The sequence below is a fragment of the Apostichopus japonicus genome, chromosome 7 (assembly GCF_037975245.1).
Source record: "Apostichopus japonicus isolate 1M-3 chromosome 7, ASM3797524v1, whole genome shotgun sequence".
Classification (NCBI taxonomy): Eukaryota; Metazoa; Echinodermata; class Holothuroidea; order Aspidochirotida; family Stichopodidae; genus Apostichopus; species Apostichopus japonicus.
This window is the reverse complement of record NC_092567.1, coordinates 5,065,750-5,078,097: the sequence shown is the minus strand read 5'-3', so window position 1 is coordinate 5,078,097 and position 12,348 is coordinate 5,065,750. Positions and strand designations below refer to the sequence as shown.

General features: G+C 36.5%; 2 protein-coding genes across 5 annotated transcripts in view; both read left to right on the top strand.

The window, feature by feature from the left end:
- The window catches only part of LOC139969979 (uncharacterized), a 99,846-nt gene that overhangs the window by 71,809 nt on the left and 15,689 nt on the right, over positions 1-12,348 (top strand). For all 3 annotated transcript variants that reach the window (XM_071975475.1, XM_071975474.1, XM_071975476.1), the window contains one exon: positions 1,351-1,412. In XM_071975475.1, coding sequence (XP_071831576.1) covers positions 1,351-1,412 — 62 coding nt within the window. The remainder of the gene's footprint in view (positions 1-1,350; positions 1,413-12,348) is intronic.
- Positions 2,927-12,288, top strand: LOC139969959 (uncharacterized). 2 transcript variants are annotated; one of them, XM_071975411.1, is made up of 11 exons: positions 2,927-3,515; positions 4,609-4,716; positions 4,944-5,097; positions 5,386-5,590; positions 6,373-6,421; positions 6,964-7,113; positions 7,528-7,710; positions 8,265-8,447; positions 8,669-10,582; positions 10,975-11,157; positions 11,388-12,288. In XM_071975411.1, exons 1-11 carry the CDS (start codon positions 3,476-3,478, stop codon positions 11,597-11,599), a joined length of 3,381 nt encoding a protein of 1,126 aa, XP_071831512.1. In that variant the 5' UTR covers positions 2,927-3,475; the 3' UTR covers positions 11,600-12,288. The 2 variants fall into 2 exon arrangements, with proteins under 2 accessions (XP_071831512.1, XP_071831513.1); XM_071975412.1 differs by having other exon boundaries at positions 2,927-3,519.

The window sequence follows — 12,348 nt, the reverse complement described above, 5'->3', positions numbered from 1 at the left end:
AGGCCCATGCCCGATGCTATTTAAAATGCATTGTCTTGAAATAGCCTAAGTATACCCTACTAGTACTAGGCCTAGTAGTAGGCCTAGTACTACTTAAAAAAGTGACTCGCAGGGTATACGAAGTTACGGTTAAACGCACAAAAAGGAATAGAATGCACTAGATTACAATAAAGGCCTAGACCAAAGTCCTCCGTCCGTCCGAAGGCAATTCCGTTTAATGTTTACTTGTATGTAGGCTACACTGATTCGTTGACAATTATGAGTTGACTATGACAAACAGCAGCTAGCCTATTATATTAACTTATAGTATGACTTTAACGTTAGGTCTACGTAACGCAAGCGATTCAAATGCATTCGTCTACCCAGCTTAGTCGTGGGTCTCTAAGCATATCTCGTTCTTGTCATGTACACTTATATAATATCAAAACATACCTTCGAATTTTTCAATCAATTCTTCCAGGCCCCAGTCTAGTATAACGTCATTTTCATGCCATTGTAGCTCGTTATCGCACACTGAGTACGTAACGTTTTGTGGCTTGAACGTATATATGGCTGTGGTTACTATAGTACATTTAGTAACGATAAATGTCGACAAACTGGTACAAGTATTGCTAGGTACGGTAAATGGGTGTTCACGGTACGGTGGTATCGTTTAAACACTTAACTTACACTAAGAATCCAGCTGACGGGAGGTTTGACCAATCAGAATGCTCGAACTGAAAGTACACTTCTGCAGGTGTTAAAAATCCACGCTACATAAATTATGTAACCCTACTCAGGGTCAGAGTAACCCTTCAGGTGTAGGGTGAACGGTTACACCTGGAAAGTGTTAAAATTCAACACTCCATTTTTTTGCGTGTAGTTAGTGTAAACAACACGTTTGCCCGATCAATTAAATGCTTTACTATTTTTGACAGTGTGTGTAATAGCTACTAACGTATCCCGTGATAACAGCTTAGAGAGAGATTCGGAGACGATGAAGTCGAAGTCAAAGTCAGTTTGTGCATTATTTAGAATATTCTAAACCGTCGATATTTGGACTTCATTTTCTGACACTCTCATAACGTATTCCTGACGTATTCGAGATGATAATGATAGTAAACTGATCGATAATCTTACTGAGATATAAGGATTGTAAACTGATCAGTAATATTACTGATATGATAATGATAGCTAACTAATAAGATCAAACTTAATGAATCAAGTAGATTGATGACTCAGCTAATATGAAGTTATCATCAAGAGCCAACATAAATCTCTTGAATATAATGTTTATGATTTCATTCAAGATCAACAAAGATTAAGTTTGCACTTATCATTATCATATCTTTCTTTTATGTTTTTCAACAGTTTGGAATCGTCCCAATGAGAACGAGTATCGTCGTCTGAATCTACAAACCGGTCAATGGCAGGTAAAGAGTTTGATCACCTTTCATTCAGCTATTGCTCATAATGCAAGTCTGGTCAGCTTGTTTGCGTTATGCTGCCCTAGCACTGTTTTCAGTAAGTGTAAATAAATTAATATAGTGATACATTATCTGTGTAGTTTACGTGTTGCTAGAAATATTACAAATTCTGACGTAAAGAAAGAATTTTCAGATACCTTCCCGCTCTTACTTCCATTGGGTGGGGGGGGGGGGGAGAGAGCGGGTGGAATATTGCGTGCGAACATGGTCTAAATGAATCTCATTAGTTCTATATTATGCACAATTTCCATATAGCTATAGCTAAAAGATTGACTTTTGGAAATGTTTACTATATATTGTACAATCTTTTTGACACATGCCGTTTTATTAATATTCAAGGTTGTGAATTTGTGTCCTATGAACTTCACGTTTATTCTGAGATGAAACCGTAGAATGTTATAAATCATATTGAACAGGTCTGCTATTGTAATTTCTGTATAATTATTCATCATAACACATAACAACAGTCGTAACAGTCCGTTTAACTGACCATGTATCTTACTGTAGCAGCTCCCTGGTTTTAATTGGTCATGTTTAGGTCTTTAGTTCTTTCTGATGGTGTGAAACGTGGGTCTTCCATGCAGCATTATAACACTAACAGATATATTACATTAAATTGTTGGTGTTGATTCAGGTAATTACTAATCAAATTAAATTTAACAATTTCTGTGGTACTTTTACGAATTGGTCAAATGCACAGGATGGTGATAGGGAAAATTTGGAAGTTAGTAATAGGAACAGATGTATGTCAAATTTGACTAAAAAAAAATTATTTTAAGTTGATTTCTATACTTTCTTAGTGTTTGACTCAAATAATGTTGAGAATTAAGTCAATGCGTAAACGTTTTAATAAAGTAAATAAAGCTGCATGTTACGTAATATTTTATATCGTTGACCAATCCATATTATATTCACACATAACTGGACTATCCTGCAACTAAGTAAGAGATCTAAATATGTTGTTTCAATCACATGAATGTTACTTATACTAGTGAGGTATTTATCGTTTAATCAGATTCAGACAATAGTTTGTCCCACAAATTTAATGTCATTTTTCATTTGTTTGTGTTCAAACCTTTAATATCTCTGCCTACTCTCATCTTTCCTGGTGTGATTTGGTGAAACAAAGTAACATTAAGTTTTCAAGGTCCTTATCTTTCCTTTTACGGCTAAGTTTGTTACCAGCATATTGTAGCAAAAACAACACAAAATACAGAACTTTAAAATATCCATTATGGTATTCTTCCTTGTGAATTAAATCTTGCTAATAAAGTAACTGTGTTGCTCAGAAAGCTTCAGGGGATTAGAAGGATCACTTGCTTAAATTAGTATTTATCCAGATTAGTGTATACGTGACTGATATAAGTGTGTGGGTCCAAGAAGGCTTAGATATAATGAAAGGACTGGTCTGGTTTTTGGTTCCTTGCTAAAAGCAAAGGAACCTATGTATTCAGGTTGGCGTGCGTGTGTGTGTGTGTGCGTATGTACCCGCTGGCAACTGGGGACATTTACATGATGACACACCTTCCAAGTGTGGACATACTACCAATCGGGGACTTCCCCGTTTGGGTTAAGTGCAGATTTTGGAAGTTCCCGCCAAATGAAAGTATTTTTTAAAGTTTGAGCAATATCTGTGACAGTCCCCATTGGGTGCATTCATTACAGCCTAGCTGTGTCACTTTGTGTCATTAACTGGTGGGGCGTGTGTCAAGGTGTTGTCCCCATTTATGTGCAAGAATTTCATGTCATGTGACTGCTTGAAGCTGGTTAAATTAGTGACCAAATGTCCCCAATTGATGAGCTCCAATCATATGGGGTGTGTCTACTTTGACAATACTAACAGTGGACCATGTCCCCAATTTACATTGCTGTGAGATCAGCAAACATACACACTGTACTGCAGCATGCTTACTGTGTTCGAATTTCATGTACTGCCACAAAGATAACTGTAGTACCTACTGTACCTGAGATAACTACAATATGCAGCTAGCTAATAACATCCAGCTTTCATGAGACGGAGACAGAATCTTCTGAAGGAAAATAGATCCAGTCAGTAAGTTACTCTTTACTTATCATAATCCTGTGCAGTGTCCCCAATTATTTTTGTAATTTCCAGTTCGTTCGTTTATGAACTTCTATTATAGGCCTCTAATAGACTAGCCTACTGTACATTGTGGAAGCCACATGTGCTACCATTGTACTTAATGTCATATAGGTTAGGATCCAGTTGTGCATACATACTACTTACTAGCATAGTGTGTGCATAGTAGGAAATTAACAGTAGGTCTATATGATCTAATACATTATACCACATGGGTTAGGCCAGTTTGTGTGTAACATCACTAGTTTTAAGTCAGGCTTCAGATGATAGCTGCAGCATTATACACATAAGGAAAGTTTAGTTACTTTTTTAGCTAGTTAATTTAGATCTCAGTAGGATGTTATTGTTAGTAGGATCTAAATCATGTCTGCCCCTTGGATAAATCATGAGGCAGTTGTTGGGCACTTCATCATATCAAACACTGAAACGTTGGAAGCAGTACTGACATTTTGTCATAATTTTGGCATTGCAAGATATGTATACCGCTTTTGTGACTTTCTGTCTGCATGGTGCTTTTTCGTATTCGATGACCAGACTTTTCATTCTATTGTTTTTTATTCAATTTTATGTAACCTGAATATTGAGGATGCCCATGGATAGAAAAGTTAATCTTAAAGAGTTATAGCTGCATGTATATGTGTTACAGATACTAGAATTGAAGCTATGTGAAATGAATGGAGCAAATGTATTGCACTTCTGAGGTAATTAACCTTCCTTTCTTTTCAAGGGGAATATTGTGGTGTGACATGTTATCATAAGATTAGATGCATCATGTTATAGTCATGAAATTAGTATAATCTTTTCAAATTTAGTAGCTTGGCCAAGTTATGCTATGAGCTCATTGTTGGATTCAGTCACCTTACTTAATAATTGTAAAGATGATAATTAAGTCTCCTTAGAATTTAGTCGTTAAATTTTAATGTTGATATATATTATATAAACATTCTGAATTACATAGTTTGGAAAAAGTTGTGCTGTCTGCTTTTTTGGGCTCCCTGGGTAATATGTAATGGACACTATCAACCTTCTTCTTGATTCCAGACAAAATTATGTCAAGACGTAGCACAAGGCACGGCCCAGGGCCTAGTTTTGATAAATATATGCAGGAAGATCCACCTGGGTTTTTGGTCAAGATATCACCAACAAAAGGTACTTTTTCACTTAAATTTTCAATTTGAATTACAAGTGTAAATGTCCTTCTTTATTTAACTATTGTTGGGTTTTGAGGTATGATGCAGTCAAGTTAAATTTATTAGATGTGGTTAAGGTAAGTATTCGGCAGCAGTTATTACTACAGGAGATTAGTGATATCAATTAGTGATAGTAAATAGTGATGGATTTCATTACTTTTCAAAAAAACTCATTGCCTCTTTCAGGAAGGAGTCTGTTTACTTCCCAGTCATTCAAAATGGGATGGTTTCTGGTAACTTACTCGGGGGAACTGATCACAGCCAAGGAAGGGGAACAAAGGGAAATAGAAGAACCAAGCGTATTTCGTTACTTTTTTAAGTACAGAGAGAAGAAATGGTGGTAAGCTTTTTGTTTTGCTCTAAGTAAAGGCAATTCCTCAAGATGAAACAAAGCTAAAAATGCCAAAGTGGAGAAATAATTACAATATGTTGGATGTCCAGTTTGAAGTGTCAGAGAATTAATGTATATTTTTACATTCACCGATATTTTTCAATACCCTCCTTGCATCAGGTACGTGATTGCAATGACAAACTAAAAAAAAAAAGTAGCTATCAACTTTGGTTAGTTACAATGTGATATACAAACAGGTGATTTACCAATTCTTATCCATTCTCATTTTATTTCTAGTGTTGATGCAAACACTGAACCGCAAACAGGTCCAAAATTTGGAAGACTTGTTAATCATGGCATAGGTGGGGAAATAAATTCCAAAATCGTCGTTAAGACTTACAACAGCAGGCCAGTACTGTGTCTTTTTGCAACCAAGGATATAAAGCAAGACACTGAAATTCTGTACGACTATGGAATCATCAATCTTCCATGGGTGAAAGAGGTTAGTGTGCAATTTAAATTTACCCCCCCCCCCAAACTCCCTCCCTCCATTACCAAGAGAGGAGCTTACATTCAGAAACTTCCAACATTCCAATGTGTCAGCCAGCATAACTATTAAAATCATCATTTCACTTGTAAGGCTGTTTGTAGGAAAGAACATTGCAGAGTTACCTTATCAGATAGTGCCATTTTTTTAGAAAATATGGAATTTAAACACCATCAAGCTCCTCCATAAAATTTTAAAATGTTGCAATTTCAAATGAACTGAGGCCAGAACAGGGTTCAGGGACCCTGTTTGGTTGATTTATGAAATGTAAATAAGTTGTGATCCCTAGGCTATATGCCTTTAGAGAAGGCACTGTACTGTGGCTCTCACTGAAATCTTCAGAGAGTGGTTAGTAAGGAATCTTTCTACCTTCATTCGTCTAGATAGGTCAGGTGTTTAAGTGCAGGACTTGTGTCCCTGAGGTTGCTATGTGGAACTCTCTCTAGCCTCAATTTCTTTGCACAGTTGTTATTAAACATTTCCCAGTCATTTGACCCATATAATTTCATTACAAAAATTTTCATGCATTCATTTTGTGTTCACTATGAGTATACTATGAGAGGGTCTGCTTGAATGGGTAACTGTATTGAGCGTGCTCTGTGGCACTGTAATGCCTTATAGATGTCTTGAGAAAGGAGATTAAGTTTGAATCCACTCATATAATTGATCTATTTCTATTTACTGAAGTTTACAATGCTAATGTTTTGTAATAAGAACGTGTTCTGCTTCTTCAACAGGTTTCTTTTGAGAGCCGTGTCCGAGAAGGAGAAAATGCTCCATCTGAAGGTACTAGAATTACATTTTATTTTCAGCAGTGTCTTATCATGTATTTTTTTTTATATGTTTGACAGATAGTGATCCTTTATATTTTTGACTTTATATTTTTTTGCGGAGGCATAATTATCTGTAGGCCTATGTGATATGTTTGATGTATTAAATTCTACACATTGTACTTCATGTAAGACCTCACATTACTGTGAGTTGCACTAATTTGCAGGATATATAACGGTCAGGATCTAAGAAGGAAGGAAAGAGCAAAATGTTGGCTTATTATTTTTCTTGCCATGTTCACATAATAAGTGTGTTGCAACAATTATTTCTATGGTGACGAACAATGAGGGAAATTCAAACTTAAAATATGAGAAAGACTGAGACATTGTTTCAGTTTGAAATTGAGTGGAATTTAGAATGTGAAACATTTTCAAGATCTGTTTACCATCTCAGGAATGGTTTTACAATTTATTGTAGGAGTGAATGCATTTTAATACACTGCAGTAAACAATATTTTTGCTTTTGTGAAAGCTGTTTCATGTCTTACACTGCTACAGAAGAACAGATGGCTACTTGCAGTCCAGCATCCAAGGAGCCAGACAAAAGAATTGATGTTATGAAAACAGTGGAAGATTGGGTTAGACATTCAGATATGATGTCAACAGACGAACAACTGGCAGTTTGTGAGCCAGATTCGGTTTCTGAAGGTACAAACTTATGAACTTCATGTGTTTGATAAATTGTAGTAATTAACGTAGAGAAGTCACCACGTTCAGAGATGCAGTAGCTAAGTTTTTGGAATGTAGTGAGGTTGTTCCACTGATTTAGTCTGGTGACGAGACCTTCAAAAGTGCAATGAGCTAAATATATCACATTAAGTAGGGAAGGTGGATGGATAATTTGATGATTATAAAACATGGTTGTCATATCGATATGTCTGCTCAACTGCTGATAGTTTGAATTTTTGTGTCAAATTGTCAATGGTTGCATGTAGATTCAAGATGAATGAAATAAGTGTAAGAGGGTTAGACTAATCCTTCTATGTTTGCGGTTTGTTCACATATTATTCTGCATTGAGCAAACTTATTTTGCCTCCTTTTTCCTCTCGTTTCTTCTTGCAGGAGTAATTCCACGTAGCTTCCTCACTGACTCAGAACATCCCATGCCTACTTGTAGCTCGACATCTGCAGAACTAGAAAAAACTTATGATGTTATGAGATCATCAGAGGATTGTAATGGGCATCCAAATCTCGTGTTAACACAGGAACAACCAGCCTTTGTTGAAGGAAAGTCAATTTCAGAAGGTACAAACTTAAAAGTTGTGCAGAGTTTATCTAATGTAGTATTGAATATAAGTATGCTTCTTAAATAAGTGCACATGACGACCTGGTGAGGTTTGTTTAACAAATGAAGTCTCTATCAACTTAATGCAAAAACTTGTATTTTGCAAAAAAAACTGAAATGTTAAAATGATCATCAAGTAAGAGTTAAATTGCAGTTAGACAATGGAATGGTTTGCAAGTGAAAATCATTGCTGTCAGTCTCTCATTTTGACGATGTTTAGATAACTGGAGACCATAGTTGTTGTCCATTGATATACTCATGCCATTATTGGTGAAGAAAATTTCCTGTGTTTCCCGTATAAAATTGCAGCTAGTAGTATGTAGATTCATGTTGTAAGACATCTATTTAAATAAGCTTGGATATCAGCAATTGCCAATGTTTCTTTGTTTTTGCTTTTCTAGAAGCTGTTCTAAATGCTTCATTTCTTGTTTTTGCTCTAGTTACAGGTCATCATTATTCTGTATTGAAAGTAAATTACTTTGCTTCATTTTTCTCGCTGTTTTTCTTTGTGTAGAGGCTGTTCCATGTAACTCCCTCCCTGAACCAGAGCATCTTATGGATACTATCAGTTCCATATTAACAGAGCTAGACAAAACTAACAATGTTATTGGATCAAAGCATGATGGCGTCGGGCATCCAGATGTGACGTTAACAGACCCAAAACAACGATTAGTTGAGCAACATTCTGTTCCTGAAGGTAAAAACACTAACTCATTTTAGCATGTTTTGATATGGTAGGCATGGCTATGTCGTTGTTGAATAGTTGTAGCTCATATAAGTTGTAGATGCATTAGTATCTGTTTATATCCTTAACATCTTTTCAGAGAACTCTGCATTCAAAGTAAGTTCTTTTATTGCTGCTGCCACCATTACTAAGTGACAGCTTTACTCTCCTGTTTACTTGATTTACATTTGCAGATACACAGTCTTATCATTCTGCCTCCGAGCTTGACAGCGACAATGACGACAGTGATGATGATTCTGAAGATGATGATGTTGTGCCACCATCTGATGATTCAAATATTTCATATGTTTTGTATCCAAATCTGACTTTGCCAGAGGAGAATGACTCTAAGGTAGTGGATGAGCAGCAGACCAATCATGAAAGAACATCACAGATTACCGTGAAGTCTACAAGCAATGAAGATTGTAGAGTATATGACAAAAGACAGTTTTGCTTTTACTGCGAAATACCTCAAGCTAAGCTACCAAGACATCTTCGATCAGCCCATTGCAATGAATCTGCAGTGGCTGACTGGATGCAGGAGGATCATCACACACTGAAGGCAGCAAAGCTCACCAAAATCAGGAATCTTGGAAATCACCTACAAAATTGCAAGGTGCTGGAACAGGGATCAGGAGAGTTAATTGTCAGGTATAGGCCAAATGAAATCACTGAGCCATCAAACTTCATTCCCTGTCCAACCTGTTATGGATACTATGCGAAGAGGTTCCTTTACAAACACACATGTCATTTGGAGCCGGCTTCCTCAAACAAACTGAAGAGAAGGAGGGGAGAACTAGTCAGAAATGGAAAACTTCTCCTTCCAAGCCTCAACAATTCAGACCTGCAGCTTGATGAACTCTTTAGCAAGATAAAAGGTGATGACGTGTCACGATGTTTGAAGAGTGATAGTCTGATTTGTCAGCTGGCAAAGAAAGAATTCTTAAAGCTTGGTCATGACAAAGAACAACAAAATTACATACGAACCAAGTTAAGAGAGATGGCCAGACTACTGATTGAGATACGACTTATCAGTAATGAGCCAGATAATGAACTTGCTGACTTCATACATCCAGCTAAGTTTGACCATGTTGTGACAGCTGCGAGGAATGTGGCGGGTTTTGACACACAAACACATCTGTACAAAGTTCCAAGTTTAGCACTGAAGCTTGGACATAGTATTAAGAAGTGTGCACTCCTTGTCAAGGCACAAGGGTTGAAAAAAGGTGATGAGGAGATTGTCAACCAGTCAACCAATTTCTTTGAGTTATGCCAAATGAAGTGGACTGAGGAAGTCTCCCGTCATGCTCATCGCACTATGACTGAAAACAAGAGGAATGCCCCTAAGAGACTACCACTCACGGAAGACATTTGCACTCTCTCAAACTTCCTGAAAAAAATTGGGCATGATGAGAAAAGAAAGTTGGATGATGGAAAGTCTGACCCAGCAGCTTCTTGGAAGGTACTTAATGAGGTAACTCTGACACAAATTATGTTATTCAACCGAAGAAGGCAAGGAGAAATTTCCAAAGTATCTATTGATGATTACAACATGAAAGCCTCATCAGAGAAAGCTGATTACATCTCTGCGTGCCTCAGTAAGTTTGAAAGGGAACTTTGCAAAACTTTCACAAGGATTGAAATCATCGGAAACAAAGGGAACACTGTACCAGTGCTGCTAACAAAACAGATGGAAGACACTGTGGATTTACTCATTAGCCTCAGGCAGAAAGTAGGTGTAAACCCTGACAATAAGTTTTTGTTTCCTTGTGCTGCATCCAACTCAGATGCACACATTAGGGGTGCTGATTGCATTCGAAAGTTTGCAACTCTTTGCGGAGCGAAGAATCCAACCCAACTTCGTTCCACAAGCTTGAGGAAGCATGTTGCCACAATCAGCCAAGTCCTTAATCTTAAAGATAACGAGCTTGACATGCTGGCTAAGTTTATGGGACATGATGTACGAGTTCACAGAGAGTTCTACCGTTTACCAGATGCAACGCTGCAGGTGGCAAAAATATCTAAGCTACTTCTCTCTTTGGAGAAAGGGTCAACAGCAAGCTTGGCAGGAAAGTCTTTGGACCAAATTGAAGTTGACAAAGATGATGGTAAAAAGCAGGAATTTATTTCATGTTTTTGCAATGAAGTTCAATATTTAAATGAGTGTACAATAAGTTAAATTAGTAGCTCAAGTTCAAATAGGACTTTTGAAGCTGATTTGTAAAGTTTACATTAGAAATACTGAAGTGAGGAGAATGTATACCTGCTAAAGAACTGTAAAACTTGATATATCAATAATTTAATTGCCTTTTTAAATAATTAGTAATCATCTAAGGTGATACTTTAAAAAGTGTTTATCAAGTTGTAATTCTGTGGGCTAAGGTGTGTCTTTGATGCAAGGAATGGTACTTGTCGTTATCTAACCTGTGTTTGCTACGCTACGTTTATGTGGTGCTGTCTGTACTACAAATCTAAGCAGTCATTGATTTTATTTCCACAGAAATTGACAACATAGAATCATCTGATGATACAGATGATAGTGATGAGGAGGAGGAAGAGGAGGAGGAGGACACAAGTAGGGATGAGGGCAGCATGGAAAGTGTAGAGTCTCTGCATCAAGCTAATGGCACCACTTTTGAAAGCACTAATTCCGAAGGAGAAGAACCACCCAGTATGAAGAAAGGTAATATTGTTCATAAATAAAACAAACCATTTAAAATAAATATTTTCTAGTTTTATTTAAACAACAAAATATGAGGAGTATACTAGACAGATTGCAATTTATGCTGGAGACCAACCTCAAAACATTTTGATGTGATTTGTTTCTTTATATTGTAAACTATCACATGGCAACATTGAGGTGTATTTTTCAAAAGCACCACATAGTAATGTATATATTTGTTGTCCTTTCAGGGAGAAAATACCAAAGGAGGGTATGGACAGAAGATGAGAAAAGAGTAGTTTTAAAGGAATTCAGACGAGAAATAGCATTAAACCAATTGCCTGGAAAGACAGCTATTGATAGGGTGATGGAAAAGTACAGTTGTTTTGATGGACGGAAGTGGACCAATATTAAAGACTTCATAAGAAATCACTCTGGAAGGGCTAACAAAAAGTGGTATTAGAATTGGTCAAACTTTACTGTGTTCATATATTACTAGTTTGTTAAATTCATGTTTATTGACTTGTTAGGCAGATTTCATTGTTGTTGTTTATGGAATAAAGAGCTCAGGAACAAATGCCACAGATTTTCTAATCTGCTAAGTAGCTATGTTGACTGTCTTTTCAGCTCTAGCCTGATGTTGGCATAAAAGTGAATATGTTTTAGTGCTCTTGGTTAATGTTTTATTACTAGTTTGTTAAATTCATGTTTGTTGATTGTTAGACAGATTTAATTGTTGTCGTTCATGCAGAAAGGAGTCTTTCTAGTCTGTCATGGGAACTGTTTTACAAAACAGTTTGCTTGGGATCTTTAATGTAGGGGTACACAGCTTAATTATTTTTGAGCATTATTTGTTGAGAGGCAGTTTTAATGCTTCTGTATGTTTCATATCAAATTGTTTCACTTCTAGACTGAAATTAAAGTACTGTACTCACACTTCCATTTGCATATATATAGTACAAATACTGGTAGTGTACAGCATCAGTTTAACTATGCTATTCTTATAGGGAAATGTCTGCAAACTGTATTTTACCAGGCAACAGACATAAAAGCAATCAGTCAAAACATTTTGTTTTAGGAATTCCTGAAAACTGTAGAATGCACCTTTTTTTGTTGAAAGTTTCAGTTAATAAAGTTTTATTGTGCATCATGCATTGTGTGTATACTGCTACTTCTTACTATTCAATGTGTTCAATGAATGCACTATAAACC